At 40.7% G+C, this 21613-nt stretch overlaps 2 protein-coding genes and 1 long non-coding RNA gene across 9 annotated transcripts in view; 1 reads left to right on the forward strand and 2 right to left on the reverse strand.

Annotated features, from left to right (window-relative positions):
* Positions 1-765: 765 nt before the first annotated feature.
* Positions 766-15646, reverse strand: ISCA1 (iron-sulfur cluster assembly 1). The gene is given in 5 exon segments (XM_081522204.1): positions 766-2608; positions 3711-3816; positions 6439-6492; positions 12918-13111; positions 15619-15646. Coding segments are annotated over 5 exon segments (531 nt in total). The 3' UTR covers positions 766-2459.
* LOC145518255 (uncharacterized) lies at positions 13043-15971 on the forward strand. Its single transcript, XR_014062782.1, has 2 exons — positions 13043-13876; positions 14304-15971. It is a non-coding gene; the product is annotated as an uncharacterized LOC145518255 (long non-coding RNA).
* A 2489-nt stretch (positions 15972-18460) lies between these two features.
* Positions 18461-21613, reverse strand: part of TUT7 (terminal uridylyl transferase 7) — a 56501-nt gene continuing 53348 nt past the window's right edge. For 5 of the 7 annotated variants that reach the window (XM_081522180.1, XM_081522191.1, XM_081522163.1 and 2 more), the window contains one exon: positions 18461-19468. In XM_081522180.1, the coding sequence (XP_081378306.1) occupies positions 19401-19468 (68 nt within the window). In that variant the 3' untranslated portion in view covers positions 18461-19400. The remainder of the gene's footprint in view (positions 19469-21613) is intronic. The other 2 variants (XM_081522173.1, XM_081522147.1) reach the window with 1 other exon arrangement.

Here is a 21613-nt window from a genome sequence, read left to right on the forward strand (position 1 = left end):
CAGATGCTGTGGCTTGTCCTGACTCGACTACCTACCATGTGACCTTAGGTCAACTATCAATATTTTATCCATGCTACACTTCAGTTTCTCATTTATGAAAAAGATAGTCATCAGACTTACTTTACTGGGCTGTTGTGAAGAGTATGCTAATCAGAACGGTTCCTGGCATGAAGCAAGTATGGAATAAATACTATCAGCCTTTACCTACTATTTTATTTACCCTATTCATTGGTGTCTGTCTCATTTGTCAATGCTGAGATCTTTGGGGTCAGAGCCTGTCTCTGGTTATCTGTGAAGTTTCGGGGATGGGAGAGACCAGGTGCTTACAAACATGCCTGAAGGTAACTGCTAAGCAGCTTTGTGTACGAGATGAACATAAAGTTCAAACGACAGAGCTGGAAAAAGCATCCCATATCAGGAGTAATACCACGTGAGAAAGTAAAGAACAAATCTGCATGGGAGATCGTAGGCAGCAGTTTGGATGAAGCGAATGACCCTTATAATGAAAAGGGGAGAAAGACAATGCAGGAGAGAGGATGAGGATGAGGACTCTGGAGCCCAGAGCAATCTGAAATGGTCTGTCAACAGGCTGCACAGGGAACCCAGCTACTGAAAGAGTGGATGCAACAGAACTGGGTAGGAAAAATCCTGGCGGCAGGGAGACTGGTTAGAAAAATGCAGGATTACTTACTAGTAGCAACAATGGCCCTACTCCCAAATCCTGCTGTCTTAAAAGAAAAGGCAACTTTATGATCACAAAGAGGCTACTTTTCTTTTTTTTTTATTGGCAATTCAATCTCTACATATATACAGTATTGCATAAATTATAAGTGGGTTGACAATTATAGTAACAATACAAATTCATAGGCATTTACATAAAGCTGCTGCTCTAGGTTTTGGTGCATTTTGTGCCAGGTACCTTAGTAAATATGACAAACATAAAGGAACTCGGCTACTTCAATTCCTAAGAACAGGCTTTCAAAAGCAGCAAATATGTCATCTCATAGAACACTTAATAAGTCAAATCCAGGAAAATCGATAACTAAAGGACAAAAGGAACACTGTTTGAGAAAGGGTGGCGATAAAAATGTTAGGCTAAAATATTAGGCTTAAACTTTCAGCAACTGGACTTAGGATCCAGAAAGTGTACACATGCTGGGAATTACAAGAAAAGATCCCTGTGTTCTGCTTTACAGTCACTACCACATTCCCAAAGAACAATTCTGGGTTGCTACGGTGTCCTCTTCCCTGCTAGTACGAACTACTGTTCCAAGTCCTAGTGAAACAAGATGGTAATTCACATAAGTGGGTTTTAAAATAAGACTCTTCTCACCCCAAATAAAACAAAGCTAAATATGCTCTCCAAATTACAAGGAAATCTAATCAAAATGCTGACCAGATAAAGAAGCCAGATCACCCATTTACCTCCACTGACTGCCTCAGAGCACAGAGCTGGCGTGGCACCTCCAAGAGAGATGTGGGTGGTCCCTGCTCTGCCCCAATCCAGCCTGCAGTGTGAGGGGGCAAAAGCCCATCAGCATCCCTGGGGTTTTATTCCCCAGGTAAAGAATTGAACGAGTGGGTTAGATGGCTTTTAAGAGAATTTTCTGCTTTTTTTTTTTGGCCTTGCCATGCAGCATTTTGGGATCTTATTTCCCTGATTAGGGATAAAACCCATGCCCCCTGCAGTGGAAGCATCGAATCTTAACCACTGGATCACCAGGGAAGTCCCTTAAAGAGACTTCAAGAGAAAGGATCTAAGTCAGCTTGAGATCTCACCTCTGGGCAGACACTTAAGAGTGGCAAAAGAAATGGACTTAAAAACAGGTGGATGAAGTATTTACCTTCTGATTTCATCACTGGGAACTGTTTGGCACCACAGTTCAAGGAAAGCTTTGTCCAGTATTTCAATCTAGTGGCTGAGGATGCTACAGGGTGATAAGCAAATGAGGCATCTGACACTAAAATTCTGGATTAAAAATGTAGGAACACTATGCCAAGCCTGGGTAGAAAACCAGTGCACCATCACACGACACCAGCAGTCTAGTCTTCTTGCCTCTGAATTTCAAGTCATCAATCTTGTTGGGAAGTGAAAGATCTACCAAAGCACAGCTGTTAAGAATACATTTTCTGAAATCTTCCCAGGAAGGCCACTTCCATGGAACCAGTTCTAACAGAAAGGATGCAGGAAGGAGAATTTAACTCTTTCTTTACAGACCAGAAAGATGACCCAAAGAGAGCAATGGATTCTCATTTTCTGTCCCGTATAAAGAAGAAAAGTATCAATTCTTCTGGAATCTAACACACTGGCTTCATTTTCAAATGCATCACTTTATTTTCCTTGGAAGGCAGCCATACATTACACACCTTAAGCATGTGACAGTCACATGGTTTCTTCAATATGCCCTAGAAGCTTCCACTGCTCTCCTGGGGCCTATAGCCAGAGCAGTCCTGAGGAGTCAAATGTTAAAGCTTTCTCCACAGCCACATGTTCCTTTGATGTTTGGGTTATTGAACACAAACTCACTGGATAATTTGTCTTCAACATAGTCCATTTCTGTTCCTAACAGTGTTAGCTGTGCTTTCTTCTCGATGAACACTCTGACGCCTGAGGGAGAAGAAAGCGTGAGTCACAGAACATGAGTCATGCCCACCCTGGAACCTGCTGATCCAAAGCACAACTGAATTTTAAACAGTGACCACTAACAGAAGTCAAACAAGACGCTTTTGAATCTGTCTCATTTCCTTTAAGGAATGCAGTGCTCAGTTTTCTGTCTGTCCCCTTTCCTACACAATAATTTATGTCAAAAACAACTGTATTAGGCTAGACAGCTGTACACAAGCAAATTCCATGACAGTTCTATGTAGAACTGAAATTTGTCACATGATGAAAATCTGTAGATTCTCAGTAAGAGTTCTGTAAAGATGCAGTCAATAAAATTAATGAAAATCCTGAAATGATACTCGTGCACACAAAAAACTGCCAACCCTTGAGAAACACAAAGGACTATGATACAATGGACTGATTTAATAAGACTAAATCAGAGTGATTAGACAAGTAGTTCTGTTTTTCTACTTATGGACTGGAAAACTGATAATAACATAACTTCCTAGTTACTATGTAGGTGGGGGTGTGTATCCTCATAAATACAAATGGATTAAGAAAGCTTTCTTCCTTACAAGAAACTGAGTCAGATAATAGATTACAGGATTAAGATACTTTTATGCATTGATTTTAAAAATAATATTTACTTATTTGACATAGATGCTTCACACCAAAGTGGTTGGTTCATTCAAGTGGCTGAAGTTTTATCATCTTAAAATCTTCAGGCACACAATGATAACCTTTCATAACTGAAACATGTAAGTTTATCCAATAATCTATCAACTGGTTACTAAGAGCACAGCTCTGGGGTAAACTGGATTGGGTTCATATGTTCACAAAGCCATTTCCTAGCTGTGTGACCTTATGCAAACATATTTAACCTCTTCTTAGTGCCTCAGTTTCTTCATCTGCTGAACGGGGGCAATACAGAACTATTCTCATTTAGTTGTTGTGTATAAAACAGTTAACATATGAAAGCTTGTCAAACCATGTCTCCCTCATAGTGAGCATTAGACACCATTTTACTATTAACATCATTACTCTTCAGGCTTCAGAAGGCTAAACATTTTAGGTGGAACAAAGTGCCCAGAAATTTAAAACTCACCATCTTGAATAACTTCTTCATCAGAGTCTCCTTTTGTCTTTGTATATTCTAAAGTGTAGGAAAGGCCATTACAACCCCTGGTTCGGACACCAACTTTCACACCAACCTGAAAAGGCATTGTAAAAGTAAACTTGGTTTTGAAGTAGCACAGATTAAACAATTATGTTAATAAAAGCCCTGACATTCATTTCTTCAAAAGCGAAAGATAAATATTAGATTTCTGCTATAAAATGTCCCTTTAGGAAGAATAAGCAGAATGAGAAACTAGCATTTAAAAATCTCAACTATCTACACATATCACTACAATGCTGGCAGGGATCTGAAAAAGAATAAAAGCCAATTATATACAAAGAAAAAATACAAAGGGAAAACTGGCCCCCAAAACTACAGTCATCACTACCATAAAAATGAGCTATGTGTTTCTTCCTGTTTTCTTTCAGTCTACGTCATATAAAATCTAAACTTTTTTTTTTTGTTACACCACACAGCTTGCAGGATCTTACTTCCTTGACCAGGGATTGAACCTGCCCCCTTGGCAGTGAAAGCCCAGGGTCCTAATCAGTGGACTTCCAGGGAATTCCCTAAGCATAGCTTTTATTAGGATTAGAAACAAAAAAGTTTATTCTCTGTTTTTTTCCACTTAAAACATTTCCCCATGTAATTAACTTGTATAATTATCATTTGCAATTAACGCCTTTATAATATTCCACTATACCTAAACCCAAGTTTACTACTTAATGATTACGATTAGCCATTTAGTCTGGGAATAACCATTTTTAATGGAAGAATTTTAATTCCAAAAAGGAATAATCACCTTTGCTTTTTTAAAGGAAAAAAATATCCAATGGCAGAGATGACTATCTAAGAAAACTGGACTTTCTCAAAAATGTTTTTGCTTCACCTCATCATGTGAGCTGCTCCCAGAGTTTCCCTGTAGTTTTCACCAAGGTTCATAGGCCATCACCTGGCAATCTCATTTTGCCTCTACATAACATGGGGCCGCAATTCTGTAAACATTCTCGACTACCAGAAAGCAAAAGATTGCAGTCAACACAGACACAAGAAATTTAAAAAGTGATCAAAGAGCACTTTTAGAATACTAATGTCTGCCTCTATGTAATTTTCTAACATTTTCCCAATTTCTATTCTGGAGTCCCATCCTCTTTTTCATGTGCGTATATAGCATTATTATCATTTCAGTAAGCTGATCTTGTTTCCCTGGAAAGCAGTAACATGTGCTTGCTCCAGTAAAGTAACTATAACGTGGGAAGACATGTGGTGAAGAGCGTGAGTTAGATGCTAAGCCCTCTGGGGCTTCTGATGAACCAAAGCATTCAGAGCACTCTCTTCTGTCTTCAAACAAGGAGAAAGTAGTCTTATTCACACCTTCAGAGTGACAGCTTTGAGAATCTGCGAGGAAATTTCACATACTCAACATGATAAATAATAAACTGCCTGACTGAAATTCTGGAGCACATGTCATAAATATTTAACTTAGCCTTTATCTTTACAATAGGAAGACTCAAAGTAGCAGGAAGTTCAACTGTCAGGAATAGATTCAGGGACTTTAGGTAACTGGAGTTTGGAAAAGGAACTGCTTACGCCACAAACAACACCTGATGAAGTGTCTGCTCAACCCTTTTCATGTCATGAACAAACCTTCCTCAACACAACAAAGCAAAATTGTGTCAACTGGTCAGTTTATGCTCTGGTCTTTAGTCTACCCAAATTGAGTTGGAACACTGATACACTTTAGATTTAATAATTCTTAGGACGAACATGCTAGAACTCCCATTACACTGTAACACTGATTGTGCAAAAGAACCCAGAACTACTCTGTTGTCTACTCACCAAATATTAATCGTCTTGGAAGTCATTTACATATCCCTTAGATAATTAATGATGCACTAAGATGATATGCATACCCCTTGTTGAACAATTCTACATCTAAGAATATAGTCTACATAGATGAACTAAGCTATGCCTACAGGTCTAGAGCAACGGGCACACTACAGACGGTAAATATTTGCTAAATAATATTTGTGGCAGCATCTAAAGAGAACAATCCAAAAGACCTTTAATATGAGAGTCTGGCTAAATAAACTTGTTCAGTGGAATATACTAGTATATGCAGCCATGAAAAAGAATGAGGACCTTTACATAAGGAGAGGGAAGGATCTTCAAGCTATATTATCAGGAGCAAAGCAAAGTGTTACCACAGCCTGCATGGTATGTTTTCACCTAGGTAGGAAAAGAGACACATGTGCAAATGTAACAAGCAAAGCCTAGGCTGGTGGTTCCCCTCAGGTTATTACTCTGGCAGAGGCCAGAGATGCTGCTAAACATCTTGCAATTCACTCTCAACAAAGAACTACCCAGTCCAAAACATCATCCGGTGCTGAGGCTGAGAAACCCTGGTCGAGGTATAAATAAAATACAGATGTCTCTGCAAGGACAAGAGGAGGCTGCCTGTTAGAAGGGAGAGTGAACAAAGAATGTGGGGTGCGAGAGTGACTTTCTTTTCATAAAGACTTATGTTATTTGCATTTAACAATTATGAGCATATTTTACTTTTTAATTAACCCCTAATTAATGAAACAATTATACCCCTAGTTACAATAACAATAAACCCCTAATTAATGAAAGTATAGTTTATCACAAGATAAACTTATTGTGAATACACAACTTCAATTTGTTAGTAAATACTTGTCTGATTGGTTTTACTTACATGTTCAGGCTTATCTTTAAGAAGTTGTTTTATCTTGTTTACTGCTGAAGGTGTCTAAAAAAGAAAACGTTATCAAGTTGTTAGTTACAAATTTTATGTTCCTCAAAGCCTTGTATTTCCTAGGTTTTAAGAACTCAGGACTAATCTTTAACAAATTTATGTGATGAATTTATGTTCCATTCTTGCCAAAGTACCTTTTGGATTTTATACAGGCATATGAACTCTACTCAAAGGCATTTTAAAATTTTTAATAAATACCTACTAGCAACATCCTCTTCATCCCTCCTTCCTCTATTCCAGTCAAGGAGGGCTCCCTGTCATAATCTCTATGGTACTATCTACTTACATCACAAACTTTTCTGGTCGGCATCTACTCTGTATTCCTACTTTATGCTCAGCAACAGGCACACTGCCTGACACACGAAGGCACTCAACACTCAATGAATGACATCAAGTACCGCACTGGGAGAGACAAGTTTCAGGCATTTTCCCTGTTGATCGTTATTAACGCTGTTGCTCATTCTGCTTACCCTAAACCTATTCAGAGCCACCAAACACATATCTAGAGGAAAAAGTAAGACAGAGCAGTGACACATCAAATAACATCGAGTGTGCCTCTCACGCCAGCCCCACCAAATGTTTACAGAGATTCTTAAAACAGCATCTCAGGTATCTATATGACCAGAACTAAGCTAGTCAATGATACAAAGGAGGACACACAAAAGAGTTTTCGGGGGAAATGCTGCCTAACTGAGCTTAGTTGTTCTCAAAATAAGAAAATGTCTTCATGTACTACATGTATAGATAAACTTCCTTGAGGAAAAAGCCTTTCCAGGGAGAAAGCCTGTCCCAGGGCATTCTTGGCCTACTTCTTAGCTGTGTCTTAGTCCATTACTTGACTTAAACAGGGATAAAAGTCCCTCTTCCTCAGGATTCTTGTGAAGAGTAAATGAGCAAATTAATGAAGAGCATCTAGCAACAGTGCCAGGAACAAAGAGCTCAACATAAGCCAGCTGTTAACTACAACGATGCGAGCACGTCATCACGAAGAGACATGTCCTTCCTACTTTTTGTTTTACTAGCTCCTCTAGCTGGCAATGCTGTGCCCGTTCTCTCATTTCCTATACAGGCATTTTCCTGGTTTATGAAACTGAGTGGGCATTATGACCATCACGTGGCCAGAACTCAAGCCTGTGCTGGGGGAGCGGACTCAACGGATGGCCCGGGTGTGCTCTTTCACTCCGTCTTGTGGGGCTTGACCAGATAAAGACGCCGAAGCAGAGTCTGGACCCAAGAAAACTCATGCAACAAAAGGTTGAGACAAGCATTAAAAAAGCAATCCCCCCTCCCCCTGCCCCAAAATAGAAGATAAATCAATGCACTGTACTTGATAAACAGTTTGTGAAACTTTGATTTCAGTTATTAATATATGCTGTGTACATATTTCTTACTGTGTGTCATTGAAAAAAAAAAGTTAAATAAATGACAGTGGGTTAAGGTTTAAAAAGGCCGTTTCCCACGGTTCTATCAGAACAGGAGCCAAGAGAGCAACAACTTGGAGTGGGATGGGGGTGGGGGAAAGAAGGAAATGCTGAAGAATTAGGGAACTTTTTTTTTTTGAGATTATAGTATGTCAGCTTCAAATAGTTACAGAAATATTAGTGAAAAAAATTTTAAGTGCTTATTTACCCTTCTAAATGACTGCCAGTAAAAACTAGCTTTCCAAAATTTCCCAGTCAAATTTCCCATGTGAGAGAAATTAACCTAATTACTGTCAAACTACAATCAACAGATTTTCAGTAAATTAAAAAAAAGAAAAATGGCACAGCCACGGGAAAATATTCGCCACAAGTCCAACCTGATGTGGAATCTTGGTTTATAGCTGGTGGCTTGGAGGTGTGCCGCTGTGTGATACAAGATTAGGGCATGCATGCTACGCTACACAGCCTGCTGTTTTTCATCCCAACCAGAGACTGGACCTGGGCCAATCGTTGGCAGTGAAAGCACCAAACCCTGACCATTGGATGACCAGGGAACTCCTGAGCCCTAGGCCTAACTTTCTAACTTGTCTAATTTGGCTTTAAAAAAGTAACATGTTTCCTTTTTTCCTCAACTCTTGGTAGAAAACACTTAAGCAGCAAACAAAAACAATTCAGAGAGAGTGGTTCACTTATCACAAAGTGGTTGATGTTCATTCAACATCTCATATTGAAAGGAGCTTGAGGGAAAAATAACCTGTGTGTCGGGGAACCTTCGGTACAGAAACCAAAACGTGTCTTAATTGTCTAGTGTCAGGCAGAAACCAAACGTACCCCATTGGCAGGAGTGTTACTAATGAGGATGGATAACCTTGCTGAGTACTCATTTCAGGGGAAAGAATCTTCCAAGTGATAGATTTTCAGAACAAGTCAGAATGACTAAACCGGAAACATTTGGGACCTAAGATCCTTCTGGGAAATAATATAAAAGCTTCAAAACAGCATGCTGCATGCCTAATGGCTCTCCAATTTCAACATACTCCCCCAAACAACTAAGAAACCCACATCTGTCCAAGAAATTTATGTATAATTAATGAGTCTAATTCACCTGAGATTTGGTCAGTGAATTAAAATTTAAGCAGCCCCTGAAACTCAATGAAATATAATGATGTCTTTCATACATGTATCACAGAACAAAACATTCTTTCAAGTAAGAGTATCTTTGAGGGAGATATTTTGGCCTTAAAAAAATAAAAGAGTTCCAGTCTGTTTTTGTTGCCGAAATTACGGGAAAAAGCACTGTAGGTGAAAAAACTTTTTAGCTACTTCATAGCAACATACTTTTACTTTATCCAATGCCATAGGGTTTCTATTCCTTGTAGCAGAAACTTTCCATCCTCAATACCGTATTTCCTTAGTCATTCCCCAGGCAATTTTCATTTTTTGCTGTTTAAGGAAACAAGATTAAAACCCAAAGTTAACTCCACGATTATGTATACTAAATATGAGCCAACAACTACAACCTATTTTAGTTTCATAATAAATCTGACATTTTACGGAAATAAAAGATGGCAGGTAAGGAGTAGCCAGTAAACATATTACGGTATACTCTGTTTAATTCATTCTCTAACAGCTATGGCATTATGGTGCTGTTTTCCTTTTGGTTTTTACTATTCCTGTGTCTGCAGGTAATCACTGTATCTATTCACAATTTGTAGCCTACTTTTGAAAGTTTAACATGCTTCTTATTTGACACATAATATAATAACATACATATATTCACTGTTTGCTGAGTACTTTCCAGATGCTTAATGGTTTATATGCATCATCGCTTTTATTCTTTCGATTCCGTGATTTAGGTGTTAAAGATTAAACATTCAAAAAGTTGCACAAGACTACCAAGTCAAAGAATGAAGAATCATGACTCCCAAACTTTTAAAAAAAAATCATGATTTACAAATCTCACCAACAGGATTTACTCTAATGTAACTCCAGTACTCTTGCCTGGAAAATCCCAGGGACGGCGGAGCCTAGTGGGCTGCTGTCTATGGGGTTGCACAGAGTCGGGCACGACTGAAGCAACTTGGCAACTGACCTTTCATTGTTAGATATTCAGGCTACTTCCAATTGTTTCCTGTGTAATGCCCCTTAAACTATCTCCATATACAAATCCCACAGCTTGGTCACTGTTCCAAGCTGGGCTAGTCCTTCAGTGAATGAACAGTTCCTTGAGCCCCAGTGTATTTAACATTATATTGTTTCCATACCCTTCTCAACCAGGTGCAGCTAAACATTAAGCCTTAAGACACTCACTGTATATAATGAATTAACTTTAACGGTGCATCAAGAATGATGCTGGCTATGTACCATTAATCTTTACAGCTTTGGCTGAGCTTTCGGCCAGCTGTGGGTGTATCAGTTCAGTTCAGTCGCTCAGTTGTGTCCAACTCTTTGCGACCCCATGAACTGCAGCACACTGGGTATATCTCTAACAGTAATTAGGGCTGCAATGACTCTAATTTGTATAACAATGGAAATAAAGGGCTCTGCCAGCAGTGGGGGTTTCCCAGGTGGCACTAGTGGTGAAGAACCTGCCTGCCAACGGAGGATCCCTGCATTGGGAAGATCCCCTGGAGGAGGGCATGACAACCCGCTCTAGTATTCTTGCCTGGAGAATCCCAAGGACAGAGGAGCCTGGTGGGCTACAGTTCATAGGGTCGCAAAGAGTCAGTCACAACTAAAGTGACTGAGCATGCACACATGCCAACAGTGGAATGTTAACTCTTCAAATTCTTTGGTTAGCCAGAGTAAAATGACTCTGGCTCCTGTATGTTCAATTCCATTCATCAATTCCTGGGTCTGCCGGGAAGCAGGGGAAGGGGACGTCATCCTCCCTGGATGTTCTCTGCAGGTGCCAAGGGTACTACTGCCTTTGATGTGGTGGGTTGAAATCTTAAGGTATTCTATCAAGGACCTACCCTGGGCTGCATAAAAGTGCCCAGGACTTTAAGTCTTTCTTTCCAGCAAACGGCCGACTTCTCCTGGATTAACATCAGTTACTGCTGATAATTTGGTGCTGAAAACACGGAATCATACTTCTTGCTGACAGGTATAGCACTTCTCCAAGGTTGCAATACATCTAATTCTTGATATCAAAACTTACATATTTAGCTAACATTTCTCTCTTCTTACCACTCTTCACTCATTAGTCCTTTGGTGATTTCACAGCTTTTGCACTTAAATGAACACGGCGGTGATAACTGTTTGCAAAAACACTTGAAAATTAGGCAGACATCAATACATGTGTTAAGGCCCGTGTGTTAAGACTAGGCGACACATGCCAGGATTAAAAAGACTGCAACCCTGCTACCACAGACTTCTGGTGGAAAGCAACAGGAGTGTGCTTTGGCACCAGCTAAGATCACAGGGAAAGGGACCGAAGTCTGCTAGAGAGTTAAGTCGGATAAATTCACACAACGGACCTCTGCATGCTAACTGAAAATGTTGATATAAGGCAATACAGAATCCTTGTGAACCGAGCACTGATATGATAAAGCAGTGCTGATGACAGAATTGGCCTGGTAAGCTAGAATAAGTAGTCGGGTATAAAGGAGCAAGCATGGATTGAGAGCTCAGGTCTGAGAAAGTGAGCTAGGTTATCATTCCCCGTCATTTCTAGAGGTGCCAAAGGCCTGGCCCACGACTGTGTCCCAGGAGGGTGGGAAATGTAGGTCTTAGACTTAATGATGTATCCTTCAGAAATGAAAATGGGCTTGGTGGCACAGAAAAAAGGAATGCAGAATACAGGATCACCTCTTTATGGACCTAAAACAGTGACCCATTATGAAAACAAATTCTCCCACCTGATAGTGACTTTATTCTCTTTTGCTAAATCCTAATTTTCCGGCAGCAAGCCTTCTTATGGCATTAGATTGAACGAAATCCATGATTCATTCTCACCTTTTTTCCCAATCTTCAGGAAGTGCTTGCACAAAAGTTTCTCAACCAAGAGTAGTGTGTGTGTGAGAGAAGACTGCTGATTATAAGTTTTCTTATGAAATTAATCTTTTAAAACTGCAAATAGTGACTGCTTAATGGGCAGGGGGTTTTCCTTTGGAGCCAGGTGTGTGTAGGAACTATGGTTCCATAATACTGTGAATGTATTAAACGTCACCGAATCGAACGCTTAAGAATGGTTAATTTTCTGTGAATTTTCCCTTAATTAAAAATAAAACAAAACTGGGCAGTACGTCGAGGAACCAGCATGCAGTTAATTCTGTTAGGAAGCTACAGCACGTACTCTGGTCCCGTTTGAGTGTGTTTGACCTTTCACCCAGAGTACGTTGTAAACTCACTCAGGGTAGAAATGTATCCTTCTTTGTTCTTTGTTAGAGTCACCACCGCCTAGGACTGCTGGAGGCACAGAGTATCTCAAAGCCTCTTCCACCTCAGACATCAGGAAGCAACCCTTTGTGCACTGCAGCCTTGATCTCCGCAAGGGGGGTGGGCTTTGTTGTCTGCGCTCTCACCGGCGCTCACTCACACCACTGAGATCCTCCGGCTGGGCTCGGCTCCTCCATAAGGGGCTCAAGCTGGTTCATTCACCCGTTACGCCGGGAACCTGGCATATCAACCTCTAAACCACCCGCGATCCCCAGCACTGCAGCCCCTGCAAGACCCTGCGCGGCCCCAGGGTTGCGGAAAGCCGCGCTGGACCGCCGGGGTCCACGCTCACACCGCCCCTGCCCCCTCCGCACGCGGCGGCGCGCGGCCTGCTGGGAAATGTAGTTCCCGGGCCTACGTTCCCGGAGCCGCGCCCGCCCGCGCTTGTTTATCTCCGCAGCAGGGGCAAGTAGGCGGTGAGGGCGATACGGCGGCTACGGACCGAGTCTAAGGCGCAGCCGTCGGGCCGTGCAGTGCCCTGCCACCCTGCCCCCCCACCTTGCGGGGGGCAGAGGTGAACCAATGTCACCGGCCCAGCCACGCGCCACAGCCACTCACCAGGGTGAGGGCGGCCCGGGTGGGCTGCAGCTTCCTCTTGCTCACAGCCCGGACAGTGGCCCGGACTAACGAAGCCGACATTCTCGCCGTTCTGGCGCCCCGGTGCCTAGGGCTGGAGCTTGGCCATCTCAACTTCTCTCCATGGACACCACGGGCGCTCTGACGCTTCAAGCTCTGGCGCACGGAGCCCTAGGCTCCGCCCCTCGAGGGCCCGCCCTCGCGATAGCCATTGGGCGGGCCGTGTGAGTGACGGGTGGGGGCGGGGCGCGGCGCTACGACCTTGGTCACGTGACGCGGGGCGCAGGGGTCAAGAGAAAGGTCGTCGCTTTGCCGGCTGTCTCGGCTCGCTGTCTCTAGCAGCACCGGGGCACGTGGAATGAGCTCCGCCTTGTGGACACTGCAGGCGCGCGGTTCCTCGCCCTGCCCTCTGGGCAAGGTGCGGCGCCGCCGATTAAGAGCTCAGAGGAGTCCACAGGCCGGGGAGCCGCGGCTTTCAAGGACAGAATGGATCCGATGCCCGGGCAGCTCCACACGTTTCCATCTTCCTTTTTGGTTCAGCGAGGCAGTTTTTAGGAGTGTAGGATTACCGCAGATCAATAAACAACTTTCTCCCTTCTGCCTTCCCCAAGCTGCTCGGGAGGTTTAAAGATGGTACTAATGCAAAGTTCGCTTTAAGTTGGAATCCAATCTTACTGTAAGATGTGATTGGGCAGCTCGGGGGATACTCACTTTTATAGCGAGTACCAGTCGATAACTTTATTGAATACCTGTTCCTTGTCAGATTTTGTGGCTCCCTTTTAACCCACAAATATTTCCCGAGACCCAGGCACTACACCCGGGCATTATTAACAGGAAGCCCGGTAAACGGAAGGAGAGAGATCGTGGTAGGAAGTGCAGCAGCGGTTGCAGATGGGAGGAAAACACCAGGAAAGGTGGCATTTCTCGTGGAAGAGCTATAGGTAAAGGGGAAAAGGGGTTCTGTGGAGTGGTGCTGGGGAGGATGGATTCTTGAGCAGTGTTTCGATGTGGAAAGAACTAGTCAGTGAAGTTTTTTAATTTAAAAATGCCGAGCCAGGGCTGGAGTGACGAGTTTGGGATAGGAGAGGGCTCCCGCTTGTCCCTCGCTGTGCGCACCACCGCGAGTGGAATGTGAAGTGTTTATCAGAGCCCAGTTATATTTCATCCTTCAGATCCTACATTCATGAAGTGATTGTCTCTCTGCTATTGAGATACAATCGCACTGACAGTATGGTTATTTTTCCAAGCCCTGCTATACACAGAAAAAACTGCGATTACGCGATGGTAGTGCGGAATTTTCGCGTCATCTTTGACTAGGTGGGTGATCTAGGTCAAAGCAAGTTCCTATTCATTCCCTTTCTCCTACAGATATGGTGAAAATCAAACGAAAAGTTCTTGGAAGAGTACAGGGCATACAGCAGCACTCCAGAAACTGTACTAATACTGGAAAATGACATAAATTGTGAAAATACTTTATATGGTACAATACCATCATACATTTGTCCAAACCCACAGAATGCGCTATGCCAAGAATGAATCATAGTGTAAACAATGGACTCTGGGTGATAATGATGTGCCCTTGTGGGTTCGCGGATTGTAACAAATGTCCCACTCTGGTATGGCATGTGGACAGTGGTGGAGGTTGGGGCAGTGCACCACACTTAAGGGAACTCTGCTTTCTGCTCAGTTTTACCGTGAACCTAAATCTGCTCTAAAAAGTAAAGTTGGTTAATAAAAAAGTTAAAAAAAAATCCTTGCCATGCTCTTCTCCAGGGGATCTTCCTAACCCAGGTATCAAAGCCCCATCTCTTATGTCTTCTCCTGTGTTTGCAAGCTGTTCTTTACCACTAGTGCCACCTGAGAAGCTTTTAGGTTGGTGCAAAAGTGTTTGCGGTTTTGTATTATTGAAATCTGCCATTTGATATTGGGATACATTCTTAAATAAATGTGGTTATGTTATATACCATTTTAATGTGCATTTCTCGCTTTATGTTTTTTTGATAATGACTTACTACTTGCTGATTTTAGATTATGGAAATGATGTTAGGCAAAAACCAAATTTGAGCGACTTTCTTATTCGAGTTCAAAATGGGTCGTAAAGCAGCAAAGACAACTTGCAACATCAACACCACCTTTGGCTCTGGAACTGCGAACGAACATACAGGGCAGTGGTGGGTCAAGAAGTTTTGCAAAGGAGACCAGTGCTTTGAAGATGAGGAATGCAGTGGCCAGCAATCAGAAGCTGACAACGACCAATTGAGAGCATTATCGAAGCTGATCCTCTTACAATTACATGAGAAGTTGCCCAATCTTTCTATGGTCGTTTTGCATTGAAACAAATTGGAAAGGTGAAAAAGCTCGATAAGTGGGTGCCACAGGAGCTGACTGCATATTAAAAAAATCGTCTTTTTGAAGTGTCATCTTCTCTTATCCTATGCAACAGTACCGAACCATTTCTGGATCAGATTGTAACGTGCGATGAAAAGTGGATTTTATACAACCAGTGGTGACTAGCTCAGTGGTTGGACCTAGAAGCTCCAAGGCAAACTTGCACCAAAAAAAGGGTCATGGTCAGTTTGGTGGTCTGCTGGTGGTCTAATCCACTACAGCTTTCTGAATTCTGGTGAAACCATTACATCTGAGAAGTATACTCAGCAAATTGATGAGAGGCACTGAAAACTGCTGCGTCTGCAGCCACCTGCAGCCAGCATTGGTCAACAGAAAGGGCCCAGTTCTTCCCCATGACAATGCATGTCACACAACCAATACTTCAAAAGTGGAACAAACTGGGCTATGAAGTTTTGCCTCATCCACCATATTCACCTGACCTTTCACCAACCACTTCTTCAAGCATCTTGACAACTTTTTGCAGAGAAAACACACAACCCGCAGGATGCAGAAAATGCTTTGCAAGCGTTCATCGAATCCCGAAGGATGGATTTTTATGCTACAGGAGTAAACAAACTTATTTCTTGTTGGCAAAACTGTTTTGATTGTAATTGTTCCTATTCTGATTAATAAAGATGTTTGAGCCTAGTTATAATAATTTAAAATTCAAGGTCCAAAATCACAATTACTTTTTCACCAACCTAATATTTAATACACACTACTCAGTCTTTAGATACTATCACCAACTCAATGGACATGAATGTGAGCAAACTATGGGAAGTAGTGAAGGACAGGGGAGCCTGGTGGCTGCAGTTCATGGGGTCACAAAATGAGACATGACTTAGTGACTGGACTAAACAACAACTCAGTTTTTAACTTGTTGGCTGTTTTGCATGTACATGCTCAATCACATAATCTACTTGTCAGTGGATGAGGTATACCTCATGTTATCTGAAACTGGTGCAGATCCCTGAAGGAAACTGATGTTAGAAGAGTGTCTTCATGACTATGTAAAAACTGTGTGCTTATCTCAGAGCAGCAGCTGTTCTGTGGGGTTGAAATGAGGCATGTGTGGGAACTGTTGGAAGTGGTTGCAAGGTGAAACCATGTCTAGATTTCCACTAATAGGTTAAAAACTTAAAATGGGGAAATGTTCAACACTGCACTTCAGGATTTAATTTTAGGGTTCTATACATTAAAGTGTCCTCTGGATAAGACTGCACTGGATCCTCACTACTGTGGAAGGGCAGGTATGATTTCCATTTTGCAGGCAAGGAAAATGAACTGCTTAGAGGTCAGGGGGATTTGCTATACTCTCAGCTGGAAAAATGGCAGAGCCAGAACCTAATTAAGCTGAGAATTCCAGTCAGTGCAAAGCGTGCTCAATTCTTGACTGCTGCTATCCAAATAAGCTGACTTTTGAAGAAAAAATAAGTACTGAGCACATCTCTGCAGTTTTAGAGAGGTTTGTTAAATTGTTAGCTTTTCAACAATTTTCTGTCTGTAACATGAACCCTACTGACTTACCTACACGGGATTTTTTCCACTAGGGTATCTCAGAACACCTTAACAGTACCTCTGACTGTGCATACTACTGCTACTGTACACACTCAGCAAGAGATTAAAAAGTGTAGACTGGGGGTATGAAAATGGATTTCAATATTTTTGTTTTTGAGAGGAAGAGGCAGGGAGAACCCTGGTAGTGGGGCATTTTTGGAGCTTGTAAGAGACAGGCCAGCTGCATTTGCAAGATAGCCACGCCCTGGAAACTGGACTCAGCATGGAACAGATGTACCTATCCCGTAGCTGGGGTGCTGAGAAGGGGATGGGACCAGCACCCAAGTAAAGGGAACGAAGAACCAAGGGCAACACATTATCCAGGTCTGCTGGCAAGCACTCGTCACTGTCCCACTGATTCAGTGTCAGGAATTGAAAAATTGAACCCGAAGCTATCAAATTCATTGGACAGAATCTACTCTAGGAATCAGAATAAAATGTAGGGAACTTTTTAACATTCTTAAAAGGATACATGAAAATACGGCGCCCTGAAAAGGAAGATAAGAAAAAACTAAAATACAGGAACAGGAAGGTGATGGGTGGTAGGTTAGGTAAGTTCAAGAAAATTAAAAGCACAGTAACACAAAATTGATGTGAGAAATGGCAGAATGACACTAAAAGTCAAGCCAGTCATGTGGAGATCAAGCTTGACAAGTTTTCCCAACATAAAGGAAAGAGATGATAGGGAGAGGCACTTGAGAAAAAAATTATTTTTGAGAAATAAAATTATGAAAAAGATATATTCTAAAACAAACAAAACTTAGGTGGGGAGAGACACTGGATTCACTTTTGTTTCAGACAAAAGTTAATGTCAAACCCTTGTTTGATACAAAAGGTCTAAGGAGAAATAAACACAGAAGCATACAAACAGAAAAATAAAACCTATAAGGAAACAAAAATAAGGTTGGCTGTAGTCTTCTTTGACTATGCCAGAAGACAACAGAATGGTATCAATTTTTTTCAAAGAAAGTGACAAGAATTTTATGTCCAGTCGACTTTGCAGAGCCACGCAGCCAAAAAATAAATATGTGTGTGCGTGCAGGCTCAGTGGCTTCAATCGTGTCAGACTCTGTGACCCTATGGATTGTAGCCCACCAGGCTCCTCTTTCCATGGGATTCTCCAGGCAAGATTACCGGAGTGGGTTGCCATGACCTCCTCTAGGGGATCTTCCTGACCCAGGGATGCGATTCTCTACCCACTGAATCCTCTGGGAAGCACCACCCCCCAATAAATAAAATTAATTTTGATATGATTCTTCTTTAGCTGGAAAATGTCTTCAAGGAAGTTGTTTAAAAGAAAAGCATACAGGTGTGCTCCTTTCGAGCCCTCTTCTATCTGGGAACGCTTGCCCAGCAAGCACCCCCAGCAGCCCTTCCTATGCATTCATGCCCTTGAGTCTGTGTGACTCATCTGCACACTCCGGGACCTGGCAGGCGTTGGCTGTCAGTGAACACCAGACAGCACGAGCACATGGAGATGGAGCGTGGAGCAAAGCGGAGCACAGCTGTACCGCCCTGAATCCTTCACCTAGTTTCCTCATGAAATTTAGGACTCTCACTGGAAAGTAAGGTGGATAAAATTACAGGTTGAAATCTTGATTTTATTTCAAAATGATAATCCGAGGCATGGTTCTGACCACTTCTGAAGGGCTTGTGAATTAGAGAAACAGTTCCATGAAGGCTCCAGTCAGATCAAAATGATACCAATCAAACTTGTGATTGGCAGAGAGAGCCTCTTTAATCATCAGGGATTTTAAAATTCATCCACCCTGATTTCAGAGTATCGTAAAAAGTAAAAATTACTTTTATTTTGTCATTTTTTCTTTGCAAATGTTTTTAGCAGCAAACAGGACTCTTGTTTTCCTTACTTCATTTTTATGACCATAGTAGTTATATGTCAACTTAAAATTAGAGAGGGAAAGAAACCAAAAGCCCTTCAGTGGCACTGCTCATCCGTAGGAGGCTCACATAATAGGTACTCATGTTCACGTTATCAATTCTACAAATATCAATAAAATCAGGTTTGTAAATCGTAAATACAGCAGTAGCAGTTCACACGTTTGACACGCTTTCACACAAGGATTCAGTTGACAACAATAAATATAATTTCCCCTCTTCAAAACAAACAAAAAGGATTTATAAAGGAAAAAAAGGATTAATTTACTTGGAGTTTATCAGCCCACTATTTTTAGTGTGCTTTGAAATAATTAAAAAGCTTGAAATTGTATTCAATGAATACTGGCCCATAGTTACATTTTTTTTTAAAAAAACCTGTCTTAAATACATACATCATGGCTTTCTATTGAAATCCTTAAATCTATAGGGATCTGTAGTAGGTAAGACTATATTAAACATTTTTTTCCTCATTAACAATTTCATTAAGTTAAAAAAAATCTGACATTTCCCTTAAATGTTAAGTTGAAGCCTGATCTATGCTGCTGTGTCCTGTGAAATGAACCTAATTTTCAAAGTGAATAGGAACGCCTGATTGGCCATTTAGAATGCGGCATTTTCCTTCCCTCATGATTCCTGCTGGGTCCTCTTCACTGAGGCTTTTCCCTGAGTCATATATTTACTGGAAAGGCTACCTAGAGGAGGGGAAAAAACAAAACCCAACATAAATGAAACAGGCCTCACTTTATCATAAACGCTATACAATTACTTCTTATGGTTAATTATTTACAGAAACTTCATACTCGTCACTTATTTTGAATCAAGTCATCTGGCTAGATATAAAAAGGTATACGTAGAACTCTATCTATTAAACAAAAGCCTCATCATATTCTTTCTAAATGCAGATAAGCTGCTAGAGTGACATCATGTTATGACATGCATGCTCACTACATACTGGTACAGAGGCCAGGAGAACTTTTTAAAGCTCTGCTTTGCATCTGCAACCAGAATAAACTCCAAAGAATTCTTTGGTCAGAAATAAATATCTCATGTCATTACTCTGCAGACATGAAGCTGCAAATGGTGACATGGTAGCCATAACTTATTGATTTAAAAGAAAAAAAGGAAATTTATTGTATTTACAGCTGAAGAACAGAAATGAGGACTGCTAATTACATGCACACCACAGAACAGTTAATAAATTTTGTTCTGGAGTGAAAACAAATAGTTCAATGAAACAAGAAAATTGACAAATTCTTAAGTGATTAACTTATAAGAAAGTAGTATCTAACAAAGGATATACACATTGATTATACACATTTCAAACCAATGGTGGAAAGTATGGATTATTCAATAACTGGTTTTGTGTCAAACAAGTAATTTTGGAAGGAAAGGGTTAGATAAGTTTTCTTCCTCACATCATACCTTTCCTCCTCACCTAATTTCAAATGAATTATAGAATTAAATATGAGAGAGTCAAAGTATAAGAAGTAGCGAATATTTTGGAGTGTGGAAAGAGTTTCCTAAGTATACCACATTATGCTTTACTTATTAAAAGGGCTTTCTATTCACAGCACTAAAGAAATTACAAATCCATAGAAAAAAGACAAACACTGGTGAAAGAAAAAGCAACATATGAAAGAAAAAAAAGCATGTAAGTAGATAAAAATTAATATCAGTGGGTAATCAAAGAAATGCAAAGTAAAACAAGGTCTCAATTCCTAACCAGCAACTGCTGAAGGAAGATCAGAAGGACAGGGAGCTGTGCAGGAATTTTGCTAAAGGAATATTCATATAAGCCACAGAAACCTTATAAAATATGCAAATAACTCAAGAACTTGTGATATGCCATATTAGGTATGCAGAGAAGGATAATTAATAACATGAAAAATGAAGGTTATAAATCCTCATGAATAGTATTTTCATTAAAACTAAAAATAAAAAAACACATTTGAAAAACACCACTAATCAGATATGTATCACCTCATTTTGCTTATCTGTAAAATGAAGGCAATAATACCTATCACCTTGGAGTTGCTGTGAAGATTAAATAAATTAATATAGGTAAAACAACTGAACAGTACCTGGCACATAGAAAGTGCTCAATCAATGCTAACTATTATCATTACATTGATGTAAAAAGATGGGAAGATTTTATCTGCAAAACCAAAATAATAGTTAATGCTCTAAATTGGGACAAGTATAAATGGCTTTTACTTCAATTTGCCTAAACTATACTTTCTAAAATGTCCAAAGTCAACTTATTAAGTATGCAAACAAACTTATGGCCCCTCAAAAGCAAACTTTCCAAACCAAGATATCCTGAGAGTCAACTCAGTGAAAAATCAGTGATATGGCAGGAAGAATCAAAGCACTCTATGGAGTATAAATACCATATTCATACCACAGAGTGTCTATTGGTCAAAAATACCCGTCTTTGACATTCTAAACTGCATGAATTACTGAGGAAAGGCTTTTCACTTAAGGGACAAAAATTTATATCAGTACCTCATACTCTACATACAACCAGATAGAATAAAGATCTAAGTAAGAAAAATAAAGTCTTAAAGCTATTAGAAAAAATATATAGATGGATATCTTTACAACTTCAGGTGAGGGAATAATTTCTGACAGACAACCCTAAAATCATGAATCACATGTACATTAAAACTAATCAGGGAAAACCAATCATCTAATTATCTCAGAATTAAAAACTGAAGTGGGGATAGTTACAAAGTGAAAGACAAGATATACTGGAAGGAAACATTTAGAATGTATGTAATAATAAATACATGGTATTCACGGTCAGTAAGCATATAAAAAGGTGCTTAGCATCACCA

This window comes from Giraffa tippelskirchi, chromosome 1 (assembly GCF_054371585.1).
Source record: "Giraffa tippelskirchi isolate mGirTip1 chromosome 1, T2T-mGirTip1v1.2.pri, whole genome shotgun sequence".
Lineage (NCBI taxonomy): Eukaryota > Metazoa > Chordata > Mammalia > Artiodactyla > Giraffidae > Giraffa > Giraffa tippelskirchi.